The 22087-nt window shown below is 34.4% G+C and overlaps 1 protein-coding gene across 1 annotated transcript in view; it reads left to right on the forward strand.

The window, feature by feature from the left end:
• LOC127871100 (rho-related BTB domain-containing protein 2-like) overlaps positions 1-22087 on the forward strand; it is a 59708-nt gene that overhangs the window by 13615 nt on the left and 24006 nt on the right. Inside the window, exons 2-4 of the mRNA XM_052413778.1 lie at positions 14154-14418; positions 20488-20591; positions 21614-21805. Of these exons, the coding sequence (XP_052269738.1) occupies positions 14173-14418; positions 20488-20591; positions 21614-21805 (542 nt within the window). The 5' untranslated portion in view covers positions 14154-14172. The remainder of the gene's footprint in view (positions 1-14153; positions 14419-20487; positions 20592-21613; positions 21806-22087) is intronic.

Raw genomic sequence — 22087 nt, forward strand, 5'->3', positions numbered from 1 at the left:
TTGAAGTACAATGTACTGGTAAGTTGATAATAAAAGGACCTTTATTGAAAAAAGATCAATAATTGCATCTTCCATGAGCCTATTACGGATGGAAAAGATAATCCATTATGAAAGTGTATATTTTACTATGTAACTTGTGCGGAAGGTGCTTCTTATGCCTTTTAAGTAATATGCAATTTAAGGCAAGCAAATAAACATATGGATTTTTGTGTCCGGATTGGGAGGCATTAAGCATTGCACTGTCCAGACATGCATCTTTCATCACTGGGTGTATCTTGCTCAAACATTCACAGTTGAATGACCTTAACATGACCATTAACCCTTTGCATGCTGGGAAATTTGTCGTCTGCTAAAATGTCGTCTGCTGAATTTGTAAAATAAGCATTTTTTTTTAAAGAATACTATCAGAATAGCAAACAGTTTGGATCCAGATGAGACGCCACGATCTGTGGCGTCTCATCTGGATCCAAACTGTTTGCAAAGACCTTTAAAATTCGGTTCCCGCACTGAAAGGGTTCAGATAGGAATTGCAGCTGTGACAATTTTTGCCAAAATTATGGACCATCGTCTGTGTTTCAAATTTCACAGCTGAATGAACTTATTGTAAAGAGAATGATTAAGAAAAGAATTTCAGCTTAAAGTTCAACAAGTTTGGCTGAATTTTTGCCCCTTACCTTTTCGTCCGTCATATATTTAACTATGGATTTGTTCAAACATGTGTTGTGGGAGCATCAGTTTCTGTGCTGCATTTCTTTTTCAACCATTATTATACCAAATGAGGACAAACTCAAGAAGAATAAATGTTGTAATGCAATTTTCCAATATTCAAGTGCCATATAAAATACTTTATATACAACTCTTAGAATCACTTGTTCAGTTTATGAAGGTTAGAAGTTCACTTTTTCATGCAAAATCAGGGAACTTTAAAAACCATTACTCTGGTAAGTAAACAAAGCCAATGTTTTTTTTAAAAATGTGAAAAAAGTGAGCTGAAGCTAAGCCTGTTTAAACAGGCTTTAAGTTAAGATTTTTATAGAATTTGGGGCCTGGCCTACGCACTATTATTAAAACATGATTCATTTATAATAGTATGATGGCAAATGTTGTTTACATGTATTTTGCTTTCATATACCTGAATAGTAATGCTACTTATTCAATTAATCATAATCAATCACTAAACTAGTATAAAAGGCAACTCAGATGTCCATTGCTGCATACTTTCTTTGAAAATTAATGGTGTTATTTTATTTTGTGTCACAGGTAAGAAATGGTATCTTGTTATTTGATTTAACTTTGTTTACTTTTGAGTTTTTAATGTTCTTCTATTTTAAAGCAACACAATGGATTACTTTGAATTTATATCATTTTAATAATTACCGGTATATTTATTACAGTTTATGCAATAAAAGTATATTTCAAACAAATGTAAATTAATATAAATTCTATCAGAAGGTTATAATCTAATTCCCTATGATGTTCAACTACTTAATATTATGGTTGTGTAAAATTGATTTTGAATGTTTGTTTATGTGTTACCTTATGACTGCATGTCTTGTGTGAATATAACTGAAAAGAAGATATAGTGTGACAAAAAACAACAAATCAAAATGGTTGCAAAATTTTAATACTATTTATAACACATATTCCAGCGCCTGCTTTAACAGTGCTACTTGTAACAACTTTTTAATTTTATGAAATTGAATATTTAAATGAGCTTTTTTTTACAATACATATTTGTCTAACAAATATTTATTATAGACTTTAAAACAAAATCTTTTTATTCCTCGCTAAAGCAGGAGGGATATTGTTTTTGGCATCGTTTGTCGGTCCATCTCTCACAAACCTTGCATGGACTCTCTACCTTTTGATGACGTTTGAGGTCATTGGGGTCATGGTCAAGGTCACCAAGGCTAATAATAGATTTTTCCATCACACTTTTGTTACAGTTTCTCATAGCACCTTCAATACTTTACCGATCTCTTTCATATTTGGCATGTAGGTACCTTGCATGGACCTCTACCTTTTGATGAGGTTTGAGGTCACTGGGGTCAAGGTCACCAAGGCTAATAATAGATTTTTTTAGGTGGTTATGAACACATAGATTGACAAAGTGCATCATCGGGGAGCATCCATCAGTTTCACTGATATTCTTGTTGTGTTTCTTTAATGCTTGTTTTGGTCTTCTGTGCTTAACGCTGACAGATACTTAAACAAAGTTTGAACACGAAACTTCATTGGTGTAAAGATATCAATGAGGTCCTACAGTATTGCAATGCATTAAAACAATAACCCTACACTTAAATATTTTTTACAGTTGTTGCCTTGTTCATCCATATGCATATCAGTCTGTCGAAAAATATTTTAGGGCTTATATTGCCCTTTGTTGTTTTTAACAGGATTTTTTCCGTCCGCTGAAAGTTGAAAGTTATTGATAATGCAGTGTGCGAATTTCATTTTTGAAACCACTAGCCTGTTCGCGCTACCAGATGGAATTTTTCATTAGCCCAAACCAAAGTTTACTAGCCGGAACTGATAAGTCTGGACCCGGCAAATGATCGACATAAAGTATTACAATTTGGTGTTAATTGTCACATGTATTCATTTTTAGTCTGGTGTCATGTGTCACAGCTAATTTCTGTTTTGATAGTTTCACAGTGTAAAAATGACAGAAATAAGAAAAGGTCCATTAGCCAATTGTCTAAAATGTGTTATACCGGTAGTGATCCAATATTGTCTGCAAAATCTTTATATATGTCCCAGCGCTTCCGTTAATGGACGTAAAACAAATTACGCCCCAAACCGGCAATTGTTACTGTATGTCCGTTTTACAAATGGTTGAAGTCACTTGGACATCCAAAAATCCACATCTGTTTTCTAATACATGGGACGTACAAGTCACAACAGTTAAATCTGGTCATTCATTCTGTTAACCGCACTCCGCGCTTAATCGCCATAAAAGCAACATGAGGTAATAGATCACCCACTGATTAGAGATATTAAAGTATCGAATAATAAAGTCACATTACACAGCTATGTATGCTGACACAGATGCCACACAAGAAATTCTCTGGTAACTTTCCAGTTGCCAAACGGATCTGTTCAGCTTCCAATCGGTAACAAGAATGCGTATAATGGCAGGGTTAACTGGAAATCATTATTATCCCCACGCTTTTTGAAAAAAAGGTAGGGATATTGTGGTTATCTCCGCCGTCCGTCTGTCTGTCTGTCCGTCCGTCCTGGCCACTATCTCCTCCTACACTAAAAGCACTAGAACCTTGAAACTTACACACATGGTAGCTATGAGCATATGTGCGACCCTGCACTATTTGGAATTTTGATCTGACCCCTGGGTCAAAAGTTATAGCGGTTGGGGTGGGGCCGCGTCAGAAATTATCACTCATTTTTTTAGGTTATTTTACATTTACTTCTTTATTTCTACACCGATTCACTTCAAATTGATACTGTACCTCTCTTATGACAATACGGTCAATCTCAACCATGCATGGCCCCATTCCCAACCCTGGGGCGCCCCGCCCACATAGGCCACACCCACCAAAAATTTCCATTTACTATAATTTTTTCATTTCTACACGGATTCACTTCAAATTGATACTGAACTTTTGTTATGACATTAGGGTCAATCTCAACTATGCATGGCACCAATCCCAACCCTGGGGCGCCCGCCCACATAGGCCACACCCACCAAAAAATTCCATTTACTATAATTTTTTCATTTCTACACGGATTCACTTCAAATTGATACTGAACTTCTCTTATGACATTAGGGTCAATCTCAACTATGCATGGCCCCATAACCAACCCTGGGGCCCCGCCCACATAGACCACACCCACCCAAAATTGCCTTTACTATAATTTCTTCATTTCTACACCGATTCACTTCAAATTGATATTGAACTTCTCTTATGACAATACAGTCAATCTCAACTATGCATGGCCCCATTACCAACCCTGGGGCGCCCCGCCCACATAGACCACACCCACCCAAAATTGCCTTTTACTATAATTTCTTCATTTCTACACCGATTCACTTCAAATTGATACTGAACCTCTCTTATGACAATACGGTCAATCTCAACTATGCATGGCCCCATTACCAACCCTGGGGCCCCGCCCACATAGACCACACCCGCCCATAATTGCCTTTTGCTATAATTTCTTCATTTCTACACCGATTCACTTCAAATTGATACTGAACTTCTCTTATGACAATACGGTCAATCTCAACTATGCATGGCACAATTACCAACCCTGGGGCGCCCTGCCCACATATGTCACACCCACCCAAAATTGCCTTTTACTATAACTTCTTCATTTCTACACCAATTCACTTCTAATTGATGATGAACTTCTCTTATGACAATACGGTCAATCTCAGCTATGCATGGCCCCATTACCAACCCTGGGGCACACCTAGGTCAAACATTCGGCGTGGGGATACGCGTCGGCCTCTGCCGCGCCATTTCTAGTTTTTGATTGACGTCAGTCTTGAAGTTGGCGTTTATCGCAGATTGTTTTACAAGGAATCACAGTTTTAAAATTTACGTAATATCCATCGGTAATTAAACAGTACATGAAAGATGGTGTCGGGTATCATCATCACACCTTTTTCACAATTGTTCCTTATGAGAAGTTGAATGCAAATGGTGAGCAATTAATTACTTATGGCGTGTAATTTGTGAAAACAATACCCGTTACAAATTGTATGTGGTAGCAATTTATTTTCAGTGCCAGTATATTTCATCATGTCCATTTATAGAGCTGAATAACACAATTTTTTTACAGCCACGTGATAATATTTTTAAGTCCCTTTTTATGCATCTGCACCATTCACTAGACATGATGCCTTGTAAAACCCTTGATTTAATAAGAACGCGTAATTGTTGCTGACAGAGTTAAGTTCCACGCATGGAAAGCGTGCGAAATACATGCTAGATATGGTTCAAACGATGGATGAAAAATAATATTTTTGAGCATTTTTAATTTTCAAAAGTTGGACAAATCATTAGCCCGATCGGGCTAGTACCTAGGGAAATTCAGTAGCCGGAAACGAGATCAACTAGCCGCGGGCTATCAGACTAGTGCGAATTTCGAACACTGGATATGTATATTTCATAGTAATTTCTGCTGATTTTACGATAACTTTAGGAATACGCATCACAGGTACTCATAAGTGAGAAAAGGCAACTCTTTAAATAACATTTTCGTTTAATTCTGCACCCATCAGTACATATAATTTATTGGGCCGGGGATATCAATTCAACGTATGTGCTTGTTTTTCAAATTAAAAGACTGTATTATCATGGATTTGGCCCTTTTAACTGCAAATTACTAGTTTTTAACTTGACATTGAATGTCAATTTAATGTTGATTGTTTTTCTTAATTTGATTATAATGTCAACTTTTTGGGGACTATGAAATTTAAACATGTACACATTATTGATAATCAAATGGTATTGAAAATGTATAAATTATGGATATACAAGTGGTTTTGTATAGAAGTGTCTGTTTTATAACGATCTACAAATAAGAACAATTTTTAGGCAAATGCGGTTAAAATGGTGTAAAATATGACAATGGACTTATCTCAGATGACATCTATGGTAATGTATTGCAGCTTGTTCAATACCTATATTATTAGTATAAGCAACCTTAAATATAACAATAAGTAAATCGGTCAATTCAATATAAGTATATGTTGCCCGATAACAAATCTTTGAGTTTTCATGGTTACATGTACATTCTACATTCCAAACTGTAGATAAACTGCAACATGTATTCTGTTGTCACGCATGCAACATTGTTTCTGACAGTTATGAGTCTAATTAATGGAAAGTTTAGAAGGCACTCTAGTATATAGTAAGTCGGAATACATTATTGTCTGCTTTATGCATATACATATACTCTGCAAATTCCTTTAGATATTTAACGTCTCATTAAGTTTAAATTTTCTCGAAATATTGTGTGTATAATAAAGTTTAATAAACATCTTGATCATACATTAATCTTGTAAGTTTGTCCAAAAGTATGTAATTAAAACGTAATTAAGTTATTAACTATTTTCAATTAAATTTTTAACATAGCTTATAGAAATGCATCAGACATAATCCATACAGTCATTAAATAATATACTATATATTACTTAACCAGTGTATTGTTTGAAATATTTTTGTAATGTTGTAAATATCATACATTTAGCTATCATTAAAGTACCATTTATTCTGATTTTAAATGATGCAAGAAAAGTATTTTTTTATAAAAGTACATAGTCACATTTCACTGAAAGGAAACCCCCCACTTCCGACAGCTTTTAATTTAAGCCTTTTTTGACTGGGATTTTGTTTACATCTGCTACCAGATTATTGAACCTTGATATAAAGAGTTCACCTGATATTCAGCATGCTCCAATTTCAACTTTGAAGGATGATGTAAGGGCTTTATAAATTTACAGAAGTTTGTAACAAAGCGCATATGGACAATAACTGCCTGGTGTGATAGTATTCATGAGTTTACAAGAAAATAGTCATAAGGATACAGCAGTTCCCAACAATTATTCAGGTAACAATTATTTAAGATGTTGTTTAAATATTGTATTAGCTTCCATATTCAAAGAATTTTGGAAATAATTATTGGTATTAGGATAGAACAATTTTTGTTTAACCCATTTATGCCTAGTGGACTCTCCTATCCTTCTAAATTGGATCAATTTATTTCCAAAATTAAGGATGTCTAGTATATTTATTTCTATATTTAGAATATTTCTTACAGAAATTCCTTTAAGCAAACAGTGCAGACCCTGATGAGACGCCACATAATGTGGCATCTAATCTGGGTCTTCGCTGTTTGCCAAGGCCTTTTTTCTAGACGCTAGGCATAAATGGGTTACATTTAATAATGTTTACAGATAATAACAAGAAACTGGTTTGTTTTTCAAATCCCAAAGCTAAATTTCTTTAAAATAATAAATATAATATTTACAATAGTTTTAATCACACTTCTATCGTGGGAATTTCAATCTTTTTTTCTAAACACAGAATATATGCATGAAATTAATTGTATTTCGGTAAGCTTGCTAGTTTACAGAAACTTAAAATAAACCATGACCTTTTTTTTGTCAGCAAAAGATTGGCAAATAATAATCGTTTGTTGTATAGTTAATGTTAAATATAATTTAGGAAATTATGACTTCATTGCATGTAACAAGGTTATTGAACATTAACATGTAGCATTCTCTTGATTACACTTTTTGTTTGAAATTTAAGAAAATTTAAATAAATGTTACATTTTAATTTGAATGTTTATCAATCTTAGGGAAGAAAAATATATGTTTTAATACATAACTAAAATGCTATAATTATGAATATGTTTTGCAAGAAGACTGTTTAAAATGTTGCTATGTTTTTTTAAAGGTTGCTCCAAAAGCAATAAAGGTTTAACTATAGTCATAATCAAACTCTTACTAACTGTGTGATACAAAGCTTTAATATACTGAATTATGTCATAAGATATTGCGGATAAAACTGCGCATAGAAAACTTCTACTGCTTAATTATTCAGCAGCTTGAATTAGGTTAAAATGTAAATAAGTTGTTTACAGAATTCACTGTCAGGTAGTTAAATTAATTGGGGGTCATTTTTAGCGAGGCTGTTTTCGGAGAAAACCCAAGCTATTGTCATAGCCAGCTTGTCGTCCGCCGTCCGCCGTCCGACGTAGGCGTCGTGCTTAAACCTTAACATTGGCCATAACTTTTTAAATATTGAAGATAGCACCTTGATATTTGGCATGCATGTGTATCTCATTGAGCTGCACATTTTGAGTGGTAAAATTTCAAGTTGAACATCATCCTTCAACGTCTAGGGTAGAAAAAACAAAGTCAAGGGAAGTAATAAGCTTTAAATGGACATAGTTATCTGACCTGCCCACATATATATTTTTGTTAAATAAATCAAAGCGGCCCAGTAAGCGGCATTGTGTTTCTAACAAACACATTGTGGTAAAAATTCAAGGTCATCCTTTACGGTCTATGGTAAAAATACAGATTTAAGGGAAGTAATAAGCTTTAAAAAGGAAGAAAATTATTCAATATTGAACATAGCCAATTTATATATTTAGCATGCATGTGTATCTCATGGAGCTGCACATTTTGAGTGGTGAATCTACAGTCACAGTATAGTGGCTTTTAATTATTTGCTACTAAAAATAGAGATTTGTTACAGACAATTATTTTCAAGGGAAGTAATTTATATAATTATAAATCTCATATTATATATTTCCTTACCAAGCATTGAAGTTCTTTTCACAGTTACTGTACAGATTTATTATTTTGATTATTTATGACCCAAATGATTGTTTTTTCAAAGTTTTTTTTTAAATGATATAATTATAATTTCTTTGATATTTATTACATACTCTGGAGTTATGTCCATAGATACACGACCAACTCTGGTTATGATCTCTTATAAACCACAGGCCTCTGTTGTCAGTGATGTCCGACATGGTCATAATTGACTGTGAGACCCTCCCCAATGTTGGATTGGACAAAATTCAAGGGAAGTAATAACCTTTAAAGGTAGATGATTAATAGAAATTTTATTTCAATGCGGCGCAGTAGGGGGCATTGTGTTTCTGACAGACACATCTCTTGTTGGGTCATTAGGTCAAAGGTCAAGGTCACTGTGACTTCTAAAAAAAAAAAAAATATGACAAGCGTGGCACCTGTTATGCAGTGCTCTCGTTAGACTTAGTTACTTTCAAAGTTATAGTTTCAATGTTTAAACAATGAGTGTCATCAGGAAGCTGCTGTGAACTTGTGTGTTCAAAAGCTTATAATGATGTTGTGTGTCAAAAAGCGGAATATGAACTAGTGTGTCAAAAAGCTGCTGTAACTAATATATCAGAAAGTTGGTATGAACTTGTGTCTCAGAAAACTGGTATGAACTAGTTTGTCAGAAAGCTGGTATGATATAGTGTGTCAGGAAGCTGACATGAACTATTGTGTCAGGAAGATGGTATGAACTAGTGTGTCAGAAAGCTGGTATAAACAAGTGTGTCAGAAAGCTGGTATAAATTGTGTCTCAGAAAGCTGGTATGAACTAGTCTGTCAGAATGATGGTATGAACTTGTGTGTCAGAAAGCTGGTATGAACTTGTGTGTCAGAAAGCTGGTATGAACTAGTTTGTCAGAAAGCTGACATGAACTATTGTGTCATAAGGCTGGTATGAACTAGTGTCTCAGAAAACTGGTATGAACTAGTTTGTCAGCAAGCTGGTATGATCTAGTGTGTCAGAAAGCTGACATGAAGTTTTGTGTCAAAAAGCTGGTATGAACTAGTTTGTTAGAAAGCTGTTATGAACTAGTGTGTCAGAAAGCTGGTATAAACTAGTTTATCAGAAAGCTGGTATGAACTAGTTTGTCAAAAAGCTGGTAGGAACTAGTGTGTCAGAAAGCTGGTATGCACTAGTTGTCAGAAAGCTGATATGAACTTGTGTGTCAGAAAGCTGACATAAACTAGTGGGTCAGAAAGCTGGTATGAGCTAGTTTGTCAGAAAGCTGGTATGAACTAGTGTGTCAGAAAGGCAACATAAACAAGTGTGTCAGAAAGCTGGTATGAACTAGCGTGTCAGAGTGTGACTTTACATTACACTTATGTACCAAAGAATTTGACTTGACATTGCACTAATGTACAAAAGAGTTTGACTTGAAATTGCACTAATGTACCAAAGAGTTTGACTTGATTTTTCACCAATGTGCCAATGAGTTTGACTTGACATTGCACTAATGTGCCAAAGAGTTTGACTTGACATTGCACTAATGTGCCAAAGAGCTTGACTTGACATTGCACTTATGTACCAAAGAGTTTGACTTGCACCAATGTGCAAAACTGTTTAACTTGACATTGCGCTAATGTGCCAAAGAGTTTGACTTTGAATTGCACAAATGTGCCAAAGAGTTTGACTTGACATTGCACTAATGTACCAAATACTTTGACTTGACATTTCACAAATGCATTAAAGACTTTACTTGACATTGCACTAATGTATCAAAGAGTTTGACTTGAGATCGCACTAATGTACCAAAATGTTTGACTGGACATTGTCTGTATGTGCCAAAGACTTTGACTTGACATTGCTCAAATGTACCAAATAGTTTGACTTGACATAGACATTGCACTTATTTACCAAAGAGTTTGACTTGACATTGCATTAATGTACCAAAGAGTTTGACTTGAGATTGTACTTATGTGCCAAAGACTTTGGCTTGACATTGTTCTACGTACCAAATAGTTTGACTGGACATTGTACTTTTTACCAAAGAGTTTGACTTGACATTACATTGATGTACCAAAGAGTTTGACTTTAAATGCACTAATGTGCCAAAGACTTTGGCTTGATATTGTACTTACCGGTATGTACCAAAGAGTTTGACTTGACATTGTACTTCTGTGCCAAAGACTTTGACTTGACATTGCACTAATGTGCCTTGACTTGAAAGTGCAATAATGTGCAAAAGACTTTGTCTTGACATTGCACTTATGTACTTAAGAGTTTGACTTGACATTGTACTAATGTTCAAAAGAGTTTGTTTTTACATTGCACTTATGTGCCAAAGACTTTGAGTTGACATTGCACTAGTGTACCAAAGAGTTTGACTTGACATTGCACTTATGTACCGAAGACTTTGACTTGACATTGTACTAATGTACCAAAGAGATTGACTTGACAGTGAACTAATGTGCCAAAGACTTTGACTTGACATTGCACTAATGTGCTAAAGACTTTGACTTGACATTGCACTAATGTGCCAAAGACTTTGACTTGACATTGCACTAATGTGCCAACGAGTTTGACTTGACATTTCACTTATGTGCCAAAGTCTGACATTTTATTTCATAGGCTGACTCAACATTTGACTTATGTGTCTGAAAGCTGTTAATTTGTACTATGCCAGAAAACTGTCTTATCCTTATTTGTCAAATAGCCTGTAATGCACTTATGTGTCATAATGATAACCTAAAGAGCAGACAACTGTATCAAGCATTTTGACAGAATTAAGGCCCCTTTTATACTTAGAATATGCATATTATTGATAAATCTATGTTAAAGTTTGCGTACTACCCCAAATATTTCCTGTGTCCCTTGACATATTGCTTTCATATTTTGCATACTTGTTTACCATCATGACCCCAACCTATAAACAAGAGCAGACAACTGTATCAAACAGTTTGACAGAATTATTGCCCCTTTTATACTTAGAATATGCATATTATTGATAAATCTTTGTTAAAGTTTGACAAAACAACACTTACCTGACATACCACAATGCACTCAAACCATCCCCCACGCCCCCCCCCATCCCCCCCCACAAACCCCCCCCCCCACCCCATTTTATTTTTGATAGATCATCTATTAAATGATCACACACCCACATTATACCCCCCCTCCCCCCACTCCATGATGGTTTACGTTATACTGTCAAGCACTCGAATAGTCGAGCGCGCTGTCCTCTGACAGCTCTTGTTTACCCACTCATCGCACAACTTTTTGAGAATATATATAGATTGTATTGTCATGATTTCTTTGCTAAGTTTAAAAATGATTTGTGGTGTGTTAAAACACATATCTACCAGGTGTTGGTGGAAGTTTTTCTATGTGAAATGTTGTGAACACTTCCTCACAAAAGTTAAGTGCCTGTGGGGTCTTAGATAAGCTCTTTAGGCCCTTTGGCCCTTTTGAAATTGTTTTATAACTTTAGCATATAATTAAGAACACAGCATTAGAAATACAGACCCTTATAAAAAAGTATTATAGTTTATGCATTGTATGAACAGGTTCAACAATTTACAAAAAGGAACATTTTGTGCCTGAAACTACATAGCAGTTATATTTATACAAACATTATAAATTAAAAACGTAAAAAAGTTAACCTAAATGTGTGCATTAGACTTGATATTGTTTTAAGAACCATCTTTCTGCAAAGTGATGACACAAAGTACACATTTTCTTTGGGTCAATTTTACTTTGTGTGTGATTCTGTAGCTCAGGGGGGGGGGGGGGGTAATTTTTCCTATTCTCATTCTGCAGATGAATATGTATCTGTACATGTAGCCTAAAATTGAGACATGTACCCTAAAATTGAGAAAATAAATAACATGAACATCAGAGAGCAGAGAGTAAGGTATCAATTTCAGGTTGCAGATGAATATCTGTCTGTGGTGTACATGTAGTGTACTGTTTGGAAGGTATAACATTGGAGGTGTCTTTGATGCACATTTGGTATAAGATTGCAAGAAGCTTCAGTCAGCTAAGTATCTCTGGTGTACATTAACAAAATAGGTTGACAGAAAATATCAAGTATTTGTGTTGAACATCCTGCAAACTGTTTTTCTTTAACTTGATTCTTTAAGTGCCCCATATGTACCATGCTGTGAATATTTTTCATTATTTAAGGCCGCCCTGGCGTAGTTGATATGGTGTCTGCCTATTGACCAGGATGTGGGATCGATCCACACTGTGGGAGCGTTCTTTAGATCTCCAAAGACGCCAAGTACTGGTTCTTTTGCCAGGAAAAGGACTCAAAAAGCGTTTAAAATAAGCCTTAGGCTTTCAATGGAGTCAAGCTATAATAAATAGGTTCAAACTAAACAATTTCACTGTGCTGGTGCATTAAGTTTACTGTTCTGTCTTGTGCCCATGCCATGAATGGAACACATATTGTAGCATACACATATGATAACAGGAGAAACTGACTCCAAACAAAATCTATAAAAATACAATTTATCAGTTTACCTGCCCTAATTCAAACATTACCGGCCAGTTCTACGTATATTTGGCCCGGAATTTGCCCCATTATTTTGTACAGAGCTTTTGTAAGGGAATGGCTCTTGTTACTACCTCTTCAACCCTTTCCCACTCAGGGCAAAGTGAAAATGGCTATGTGCAAACAGCATAAAAACAGAACAGCTTGCAAGTTACTCGCAGTCTGTTCAGGTTTTATGCTGTTTGCTGCTCATCAGTATCTAAGGGTTGGAAATGAAGCCTTTAAAACTTGAATCTAATAAGGAAGGTCTTTAATTAGATGTAACTTTATTAGGGACTACAAATGCGTGAAAATGCGTATCCAAAGGGTGAACCTTGTGATTGACTCGTGGTTGATGATATAGTGGGGGTCAACCTTGTGATTGACTCGTGGTGGATGATATAGTGGGGGTTAACCTTGTGATTGAATAGTGGTTGATGATATAGTGGGGGTTAACCTTGTGATTGACTCGTGGTTGATGATATAGTGGGGGTTAACCTTGTGATTGACTCGTGGTTGATGATATAGTGGGGGTTAACCTTGTGATTGACTCGTGGTTGATGATATAGTGAGTCTGCATCCTATTCAGATTGTTAACCCTTTCAGTGCGGGAACCGAATTTTGAAGGCCTTTGCAAACAGTTTGGATCCTGATGAGACGCCACAGAACGTGGCGTCTCATCGGGATTCAAACTGTTTGCTATTCTGATAGTATTCTTTGAAAAAAAATCGAAGAAAATGCTAATTTTAGAAATTCAGCAGACGACATTTTAGCAGAAGACAAATTACCCAGCATGCAAAGGGTTAAAATTGATTAAATAAGACAAATAGTGTAGACATCAGAAATCTGCTTTGTGAAAGTAAATAGGGAGCATTCACATTTTACAAGTTTATTGTTAAGTTCCAAAATTTATGGATTTTCTGTGTGGCTAGGCAATTTAAAATGTAAATTTTTTAATTATTCTGTCTTACATCTGGTAAAATGATAGTGTTTAATAAAACACATTTTATTGTTTGAGTGACTTATACAGACACTGCAACTGAGATGTGTGTCTTGTTGACACAGACTTGCCAATATTGAGTGTGTACAAAGATGAAACATATGCCATATCTGTGGCAGTCACTAATATCCCTTGTGTGCCTGCAGCATTTCATAGACCTATAGATTGGAAATCTGCAGTTATCAGTGTTTTCCCCAAGCCAATAATCATCACAGCGGTTTCGATAGGACTTTACACTGAAGGCACCTCCCGTGAGATGTGAATTTTACTCTGAAAATGATTCTTGGTCATAGCAATATTACAACCAAATTACCTAGTAGTTCCTATATAATGTTCACAGATCTGTGCAGCGATGAAAAATGGAGCCAATCTACGATGTAGAGGAATCACAAACGTTTCATCGGAAACGCACAGTCTCGGAAGTTTCATATTCAGCGCGAATGCTCAATGATTACATCAAATGTGTTGTCATCGGTGATTCGGGAGTGGGAAAGACATGTCTGATTTCGTCATGGGCTTGCAATACATCGTACAGCCTGGAACAGTTGGTGAAGACACATGTTTCAACCGTCTGGGCTCATGACCACTACAGAAAGGACGCTAATGTATGTCAATTTTGTTTATTTATTTATTCTCAGTTGAATTATCCGAAGGGATATTAAATAATTATAACTCTCTGATTATACTCCTTTAATTGACGTTTCGGCATAATGCTTATCAAAACAATGGAAATAATATGTTAACTACATTTTTACGTCTTTTGACTGCACAATTTAAATAACAAAGAAAAATGTTTTTAAACGTCAAATGACGTTGTACATGATGACGTCATAAATGGCGTTATATAAATAGGCGCCAAAAAATGTAAAAATTCGCCAAAAATGAAATGACGTTAAACACTTACATATTGTGTCTTAATCTTATGTTAAATGTGATTTATATATTTAAGAAATTGATTTTTTACATTAAAACAATCATCATCATATGTAATTATAATCTACCTAAACTTATTATCATAAATTAAATAGGGTAAACTTACTTAATGACTAATTATTTCAATCCATATCTATTTAAAATATTATAATGATATTTGATTCAATAATCATACATACTTGCTATTCTATATATCATATACACATTATGGACAAGATAAATTGCATAAAGTACTATTATTTTTACATTCATTTATGTTGATGATTAATATAAAATGTTTTTCACATATATTTTTTACAAGATAGTTTCCCGTAGCAGGACATCAAGTTGATTTTTTGTATTTAGTCCATTTGGTGATTGCGTTTGAAACTTCTTTATGAATTCCAATTCTTTAATAAGTCTGTAATAATGGGAACTGTCTCTTATTTGTGTTAACACTGATACACCCATATCCTGCCCTCTGTGGCCCGCACTATTGAAATGTTCTGAGATTGGTTTATTTCTTCGTAGCCGCACGTCAGCCTCGTGTTCTTTGGCACGTTCCTTTAATGATCTGCTTGTCTCTCCGACGTATACCATCTTTTGGCATTTAATACAAAATATACCATACACCAAGTTATAAATGTTACAGTTCTGTTTTATTGCATCGTTTGGAATTTCACTTTTCGGGTTGTTATGAAAACCTTTTTTCAACATTTTACAGACTATACTATTAGTCTTACACGATTGTGGTATTAGTTGAAAACGTTTGTTTATCTCTTTATTTGTTTTTCCATGAACTAAAATGTCACCGATATTCCTATCTCGTCTGTATGCAACTATTGGTACGTCTGGGAATATATTTTTCATTCTGTCTGATTTATATAGTTTGTCGGTATGTTTTCGAATTATTGAGTGGATATTTGGAAGGTTGTTAGAATAAGTTATAGCTAGTGGTACTCTCTTGTTGGCTGTTTTATTTGTTTCTTTCTTGTTTAGTAAGTCTTTCCTATTTAAATTATCAACTCGGGATAATTCATGGTTAACAAATTTATTTGGATATCCTCTTTTCAGTAGATTCTGTTTTAATTCTTTTTTCCGATGTCTGTATTTGTTTTCGTCAGAACATATTCTTTTTAAACGTATTCCTAGTCCATAGGGTATTGCCTTCTTCACATTTGTTGGATGGTCTGAGTCATATTGGACATATAGATGCTTATTTGAAGCTTTAAATGAACGCTGTACTAAGACCATCAACACTGAAGCGGTGATTGAAATGATTAAAACTGTTTTAGAAAATAATGTGATCGAATTTTGTGGACAAGAATACAGACAAAAAGAGGGAGTAGTTATTGGATCAAAACTTGGGAGAAATTATGCCTGTTGTTACATGAGAAAATGGGATGAACAATTATCTGAATACAATAAACAACCAATATTCTATAAACGTTTCATAGATGATGGGTTTGGACTATGGACACATGGAATTGACGAACTCCTGAAATGTTTCGACTATGCAAACAAAATACATGAAAACATCAAAGTAGAATTAAGATGGAACACAACACAGATAGACTTCTTAGACACAAAAATTCAACTAGAAGATAATAAAATAACAACTGATTTATACTCAAAGCCAACCGATAAGCATCAATATGTCCAATATGACTCAGACCATCCAACAAATGTGAAGAAGGCAATACCCTATGGACTAGGAATACGTTTAAAAAGAATATGTTCTGACGAAAACAAATACAGACATCGGAAAAAAGAATTAAAACAGAATCTACTGAAAAGAGGATATCCAAATAAATTTGTTAACCATGAATTATCCCGAGTTGATAATTTAAATAGGAAAGACTTACTAAACAAGAAAGAAACAAATAAAACAGCCAACAAGAGAGTACCACTAGCTATAACTTATTCTAACAACCTTCCAAATATCCACTCAATAATTCGAAAACATACCGACAAACTATATTTATCCCATTTTCATCGCGACATTGACGGTATAACACGTTGTGGAATATACTTGCTTGTATTCAACACTGTGGAATATACCTGTCGCGTGCACGGACTACTTTTTAAATGACGTCATGCGATATGCGCTAAAATTAGGTCGATATTGTTTGGTTCATTGATCGAATTGTAAGGTCACCCATTAAAAGAAAATGTGCATATTTTGCAGAAAAATATATATATGACATATTCACCAAAAGAAATGTTGAAATAAAATATTAAATTACACGATTTTTGTTTTGTATTTTTTTAATTTATATTTACTTTACCACTGAATGATTTTTCATAAGAAACACAGTCGACAAAACTTAAGCTTCAAAATTATACGACTTTCAACCTTTTAATCTAGTCATATGACATAATTTTTCGCCATCCGTATAATGAATCAGCTGATTGATGGCGTCATAAAATGACATACTTATTGCGTCATTTTCCCCATTTTTTTGACGATTTATTATAAACGCGACTTATTTCACATGTTTTCTACATGTACTGTATGTCGACATATCTGAATTGTCAATTGATCACATTTTCCTTATTTCGTGTAATGTGCATTGTTTATAACCAAAGCATATACTTTTGACATTTAACTTAAATATTAAGAATGTACAACAAGCCATACACATATCGCACAGTTCATGAATAATCTGCTATGTTTGCTTTCCTATTTAATTCACGTTAGACATAGAGCTGTGTAAAGTATAAGATGGTAAAAATAGCACCACACTGGAATTGGGAACGTCCCATTTTGTACACGGGTATTTTGTACTCATTTATCTGTTGTGTACTGGAATGTTTTCCATTCTTTGTGTATTTATATATTAAATTATTTTCTCGTACAATAAGGGCACTTACCATAGATAAATAAAACATTGTGCAAGTTTAAACATAATTATGTTTGTATGCAGAAATCTGCAAATGCAACCGAGTTTACCAACGGCTATTATTAGATAAACTGCTCCGGTTCATTGGAACAGCAGAAATGTAGAGTACATGACGTAGCGTGTGACGAAGAAGAAAGTTTATCGCGTTCATAAACTCATTTGAATAAAGTGATAGAATGGCATAAGGGTCTTTATTTAACTATGCTTAAATAATTATTAAAGACCCTAGATGCAAAATCGTCAATTATTGAGTTAAATGAATTATTAGATGGATTTTAAAGGATAATTAAAGGTAAGATACTAGTTCTTACGTGTTTTGATTTTTGTTTGTACTTTTGTCGTTTTCTGTTCTCGGGGAAATGATTTTAACATGGGCGCCATTGATGCATCGGATCACACACGGCATACCCACAACATTCTATAAAAACACGTTCTGCGCGTCCTTAAATTCGTCGTTCGAAGTCGGAAAACGTATTGCCCTGTATATTTTGTCAAATAAAGTGTCAGTCGCTGCAATTGTCTGTTTACTCGTCAAAATTGTCAAGGTCTTCGATAGCTAAAGAAACTTCAGCGTACAGTTTATTTAGTATTGACAGACCTGTACAAAGTCGCGCCAGTCAAAAATCATAAAAAGCGACATTTAAAGTTATGGTAGCCAGAACTAGGTCGTCGATGGTGTACATGTATGTTGACATCGACAGCATTTTGTCAGGAGCAATCGCCGCCATATTGGATTTTGTTCATTTTCTTTCGAAAATAAAATGAATTATAGTAAAGTAAAATCTTCTTTTCGCGGTCGTAATGTGTTAAAATTCGCATACTGCGTAAAATTGAATGTAGGCATATGGTGATATTTTAACTTGTTTTACAGTTTGTGTGTGAATTTTTTAAAGACTATTTTGCGTACCAGAACAAATGCATGTATATCACTACGCATGGTTACATTTGTTAGATTTTAAGCGCTTTTATGACTGAATTAAAATTATTGTTAAGGTTATTAGATCTATTTATGTTAAATGTCACGTTGAAAAAATCAAATGGGATAAATAGAATACTAGGATTAGCGTTGAATACAGAGAAGTTTATGTTGCTCGGCTCGAACACCGAAAGCGCTCGCCAAGGCTCGCGCTTCCGGCGTTCTAAGCCTCGCAACATAAACTTCTCTGTATTCAACGCTAACCTAGTATTCTCTATAAATCAGACAGAATGAAAAATATATTCCCAGACGTACCAATAGTTGCATACAGACGAGATAGGAATATCGGTGACATTTTAGTTCATGAAAAAACAAATAAAGAGATAAACTAACGTTTTCAACTAATACCACAATCGTGTAAGACTAATTGTATAGTCTGTAAAATGTTGAAAAAAGGTTTTCATAACAACCCGAAAAGTGAAATTCCAAACGATGCAATAAAACAGAACTGTAACATTTATAACTTGGTGTATGGTATATTTTGTATTAAATGCCAAAAGATGGTATACGTCAGAGAGACAAGCAGATCATTAAAGGAACGTGCCAAAAAACACGAGGCTGACGTGCGGCTACGAAGAAATAAACCAATCTCAAAACATTTCAATAGTGCAGGCCACAGAGGGCAGGATATGGGTGTATCAGTGTTAACACAAATAAGAGACAGTTCCCATTATTACAGACTTATTAAAGAATTGGAATTCATAAAGAAGTTTCAAACGCAATCACCAAATGGACAAAATACAAAAAATCAACTTGATGTCCTGCTACGGGAAACTATCTTGTAAAAAATATATGTGAAAAACATTTTATATTAATCATCAACATAAATGAATGTAAAAATAATAGTACTTTATGCAATTTATCTTGTCCATAATGTGTATATGATATATAGAATAGCAAGTATGTATGATTATTGAATCAAATATCATTATAATATTTTAAATAGATATGGATTAAAATAATTAGTCATTAAGTAAGTTAACCCTATTTAATTTATGATAATAAGTTTAGGTAGATTATAATTACATATGATGATGATTGTTTTAATGTAAAATATCAATTTCTTAAATATATAAATCACATTTAGCATAAGATTAAGACGCAATATGTAAGTGTTTAACGTCATTTCATTTTTGGCGAATTTTTACATTTTTTGGCGCCTTTTTATATAACGCCATTTATGACGTCATCATGTACAACGTCATTTGACGTTTAAAAACATTTTTCTTTGTTATTTAAATTGTGCAGTCAAAAGACGTAAAAATGTAGTTAACATATTATTTCCATTGTTTTGATAAAGGCATTATGCCGAAACGTCAATTAAAGGAGTATAATCAGAGAGTTATTTATTTATTGTTCTTTGTTTTTTCTCAGCTAGTACTGTGAAATCAATGATAATCACTTTTTTTGTGGGTTCTCAACCACAAAATAAACGTCCAACGAAGTTTAAGTCTGAAGTATTATTCTTATATCAGAGATAATAAAAATCCATGAATTCAAAATCAATATAAAAAAAACCAGCCAGTTCTAGAAATCAACAAACATTTATGTCAATCCAGAGAAATTTATCTAAAGAAACCAAACATGATTTGGAGGTAAGATGCATTGAAATTAAATAAAGGCGGCATGGTTGTAAACCCTGGAGCTGTTTTGATATTTTTTTCATTGTAGAACATTTTAACACGATCTGATTCAAAGTTGTGTTAATTGATTTGAAAACTATTTTACTATGCTGTATAAAACTAAAAGGGACTATGTTGTTTATTATACAGAATGTCTTGTAGTGAATATTGTGTAAAGTTTTCATATTTTTTAATACCAACATGCTGAATGTTATAAGTCAACGCACACGTTTATACAGAAACTAATTTTGAATGTTGCAGATCTTGAATGGGTCTATGGTGCAGATTGATGGAGGCTATGTAGCATTAAGACTGTGGGATACTTTTGGTTACCACGATAAAGACAGGAGCTTTGCCTACAGAGGGTAAGACCATGTTTTATCATATTACAGGCCTGGAAGAAAATTCTGTGCTACTCGCCTTGCTGGGTCATAAGGCCCTGCATGTTTTGGTATCAAGTAAATTATTTCTGATAATAAGCAAATAAGACCTTTAACTAAAATTGTCGCCTTACTTTATCTAATTGACTTTTTATTGAAACGTTATGTTAAAACGTAAATTTTTGCTTTTTTGATGATAATAAATTATACCCTTTTTATGCCCCCGTATCGAATGATGAGGGGTATATTGTTTTTGGCCTGTCTGTCTGTCATTTTATGTGTCTGTCATTGTATGTGTCTGTCTGTCTGTCACAAACTTTAACCATGGTTAAACTTTTGCAATAACTTTTGCAATATTGAATATATGTAGCAACTTAATATTTTGCATGCATGTGTATCTCATGGAGCTGCACATTTTGAGTGGTGAAAGGTCAAGGTCATCCTTCAAGGTCAAAGGTCAAATATATATGGCTTCAAAGCCGCGCAGTAGGAGGCATTGTGTTTCTGACAAACACATCTCTTGTTTAATAATTGAAAAACTATGTGACATTTTATTGAAACGCATGTTTGATTGACAAGCAGTTTAAGTAAATTTTGGCTACTTTGATGATAATAAATATTACCCTTTTTGAATTATTGAAAAACTATGTGAAAAATTGTATTGATTGATACAAATATACCAAAATCTAATTGAACTCCACACAGAGACATTAATAAAGGTCTGTTTCACTTTATAACAACCATAACAATATTGGAAACAGCAGCATCTACAATTCAAGCATAATCCGCGAAACCAATTACAACAATTATTTACTGGGCCCATGAGATCATTGGCATTCCTCAAACTTGATAGAGCAGTTTCTTTATTTTGTCAGAAATTTATAGAAATGTTGGATGTGCACTAGTATTTCCAAATTGGGAAAAATCACAGGCTGCTTCAGTCAAGCACTAAACAACTTTTCTTGCCTGAGTTTTAACTTTTCTTGCTCATTTTCTGTATTTTCCAGGGCGGATGTCATTTTGCTGTGCTTCAGCGTTGCTAAGGCTCAGTCCCTAATCAACCTGAAGAAAATATGGCTTCCAGAGATCCGTCGTCTAGCGCCAACCACGCCCATCGTCATCGTGGGTTGCCAGGCAGACCTGCGATACCTGTACAGGGAGGAGAGATACAAGAGGGTGCAGAAGGGGCTTATATACAAGTATGTCCTAGTTTGTTGTATTAGATTTGTTATTGTTAACCCTTAACCACTTAGCTACATATTTTGACGCACTGGTTTGATGCTGTTTGCACATAGCCATTTTCACTTTGCCTCTGATTGGGAAATGGTTAAAGTGGGTGTAATGCATAAAGTGACGTCCCAGATAAGCCTGTGCAGTCTTTACAGGCTTATGAGGGACAACACTTATGGTGTTTTTTTCGTTTAAAGGGAGTCTCTTTTTATCTCAAATCCTGTTAAGGCTGAAAGTGTGGTCCCTGGCTA

The sequence above is a fragment of the Dreissena polymorpha genome, chromosome 3 (assembly GCF_020536995.1).
Source record: "Dreissena polymorpha isolate Duluth1 chromosome 3, UMN_Dpol_1.0, whole genome shotgun sequence".
Taxonomy (NCBI): domain Eukaryota; kingdom Metazoa; phylum Mollusca; class Bivalvia; order Myida; family Dreissenidae; genus Dreissena; species Dreissena polymorpha.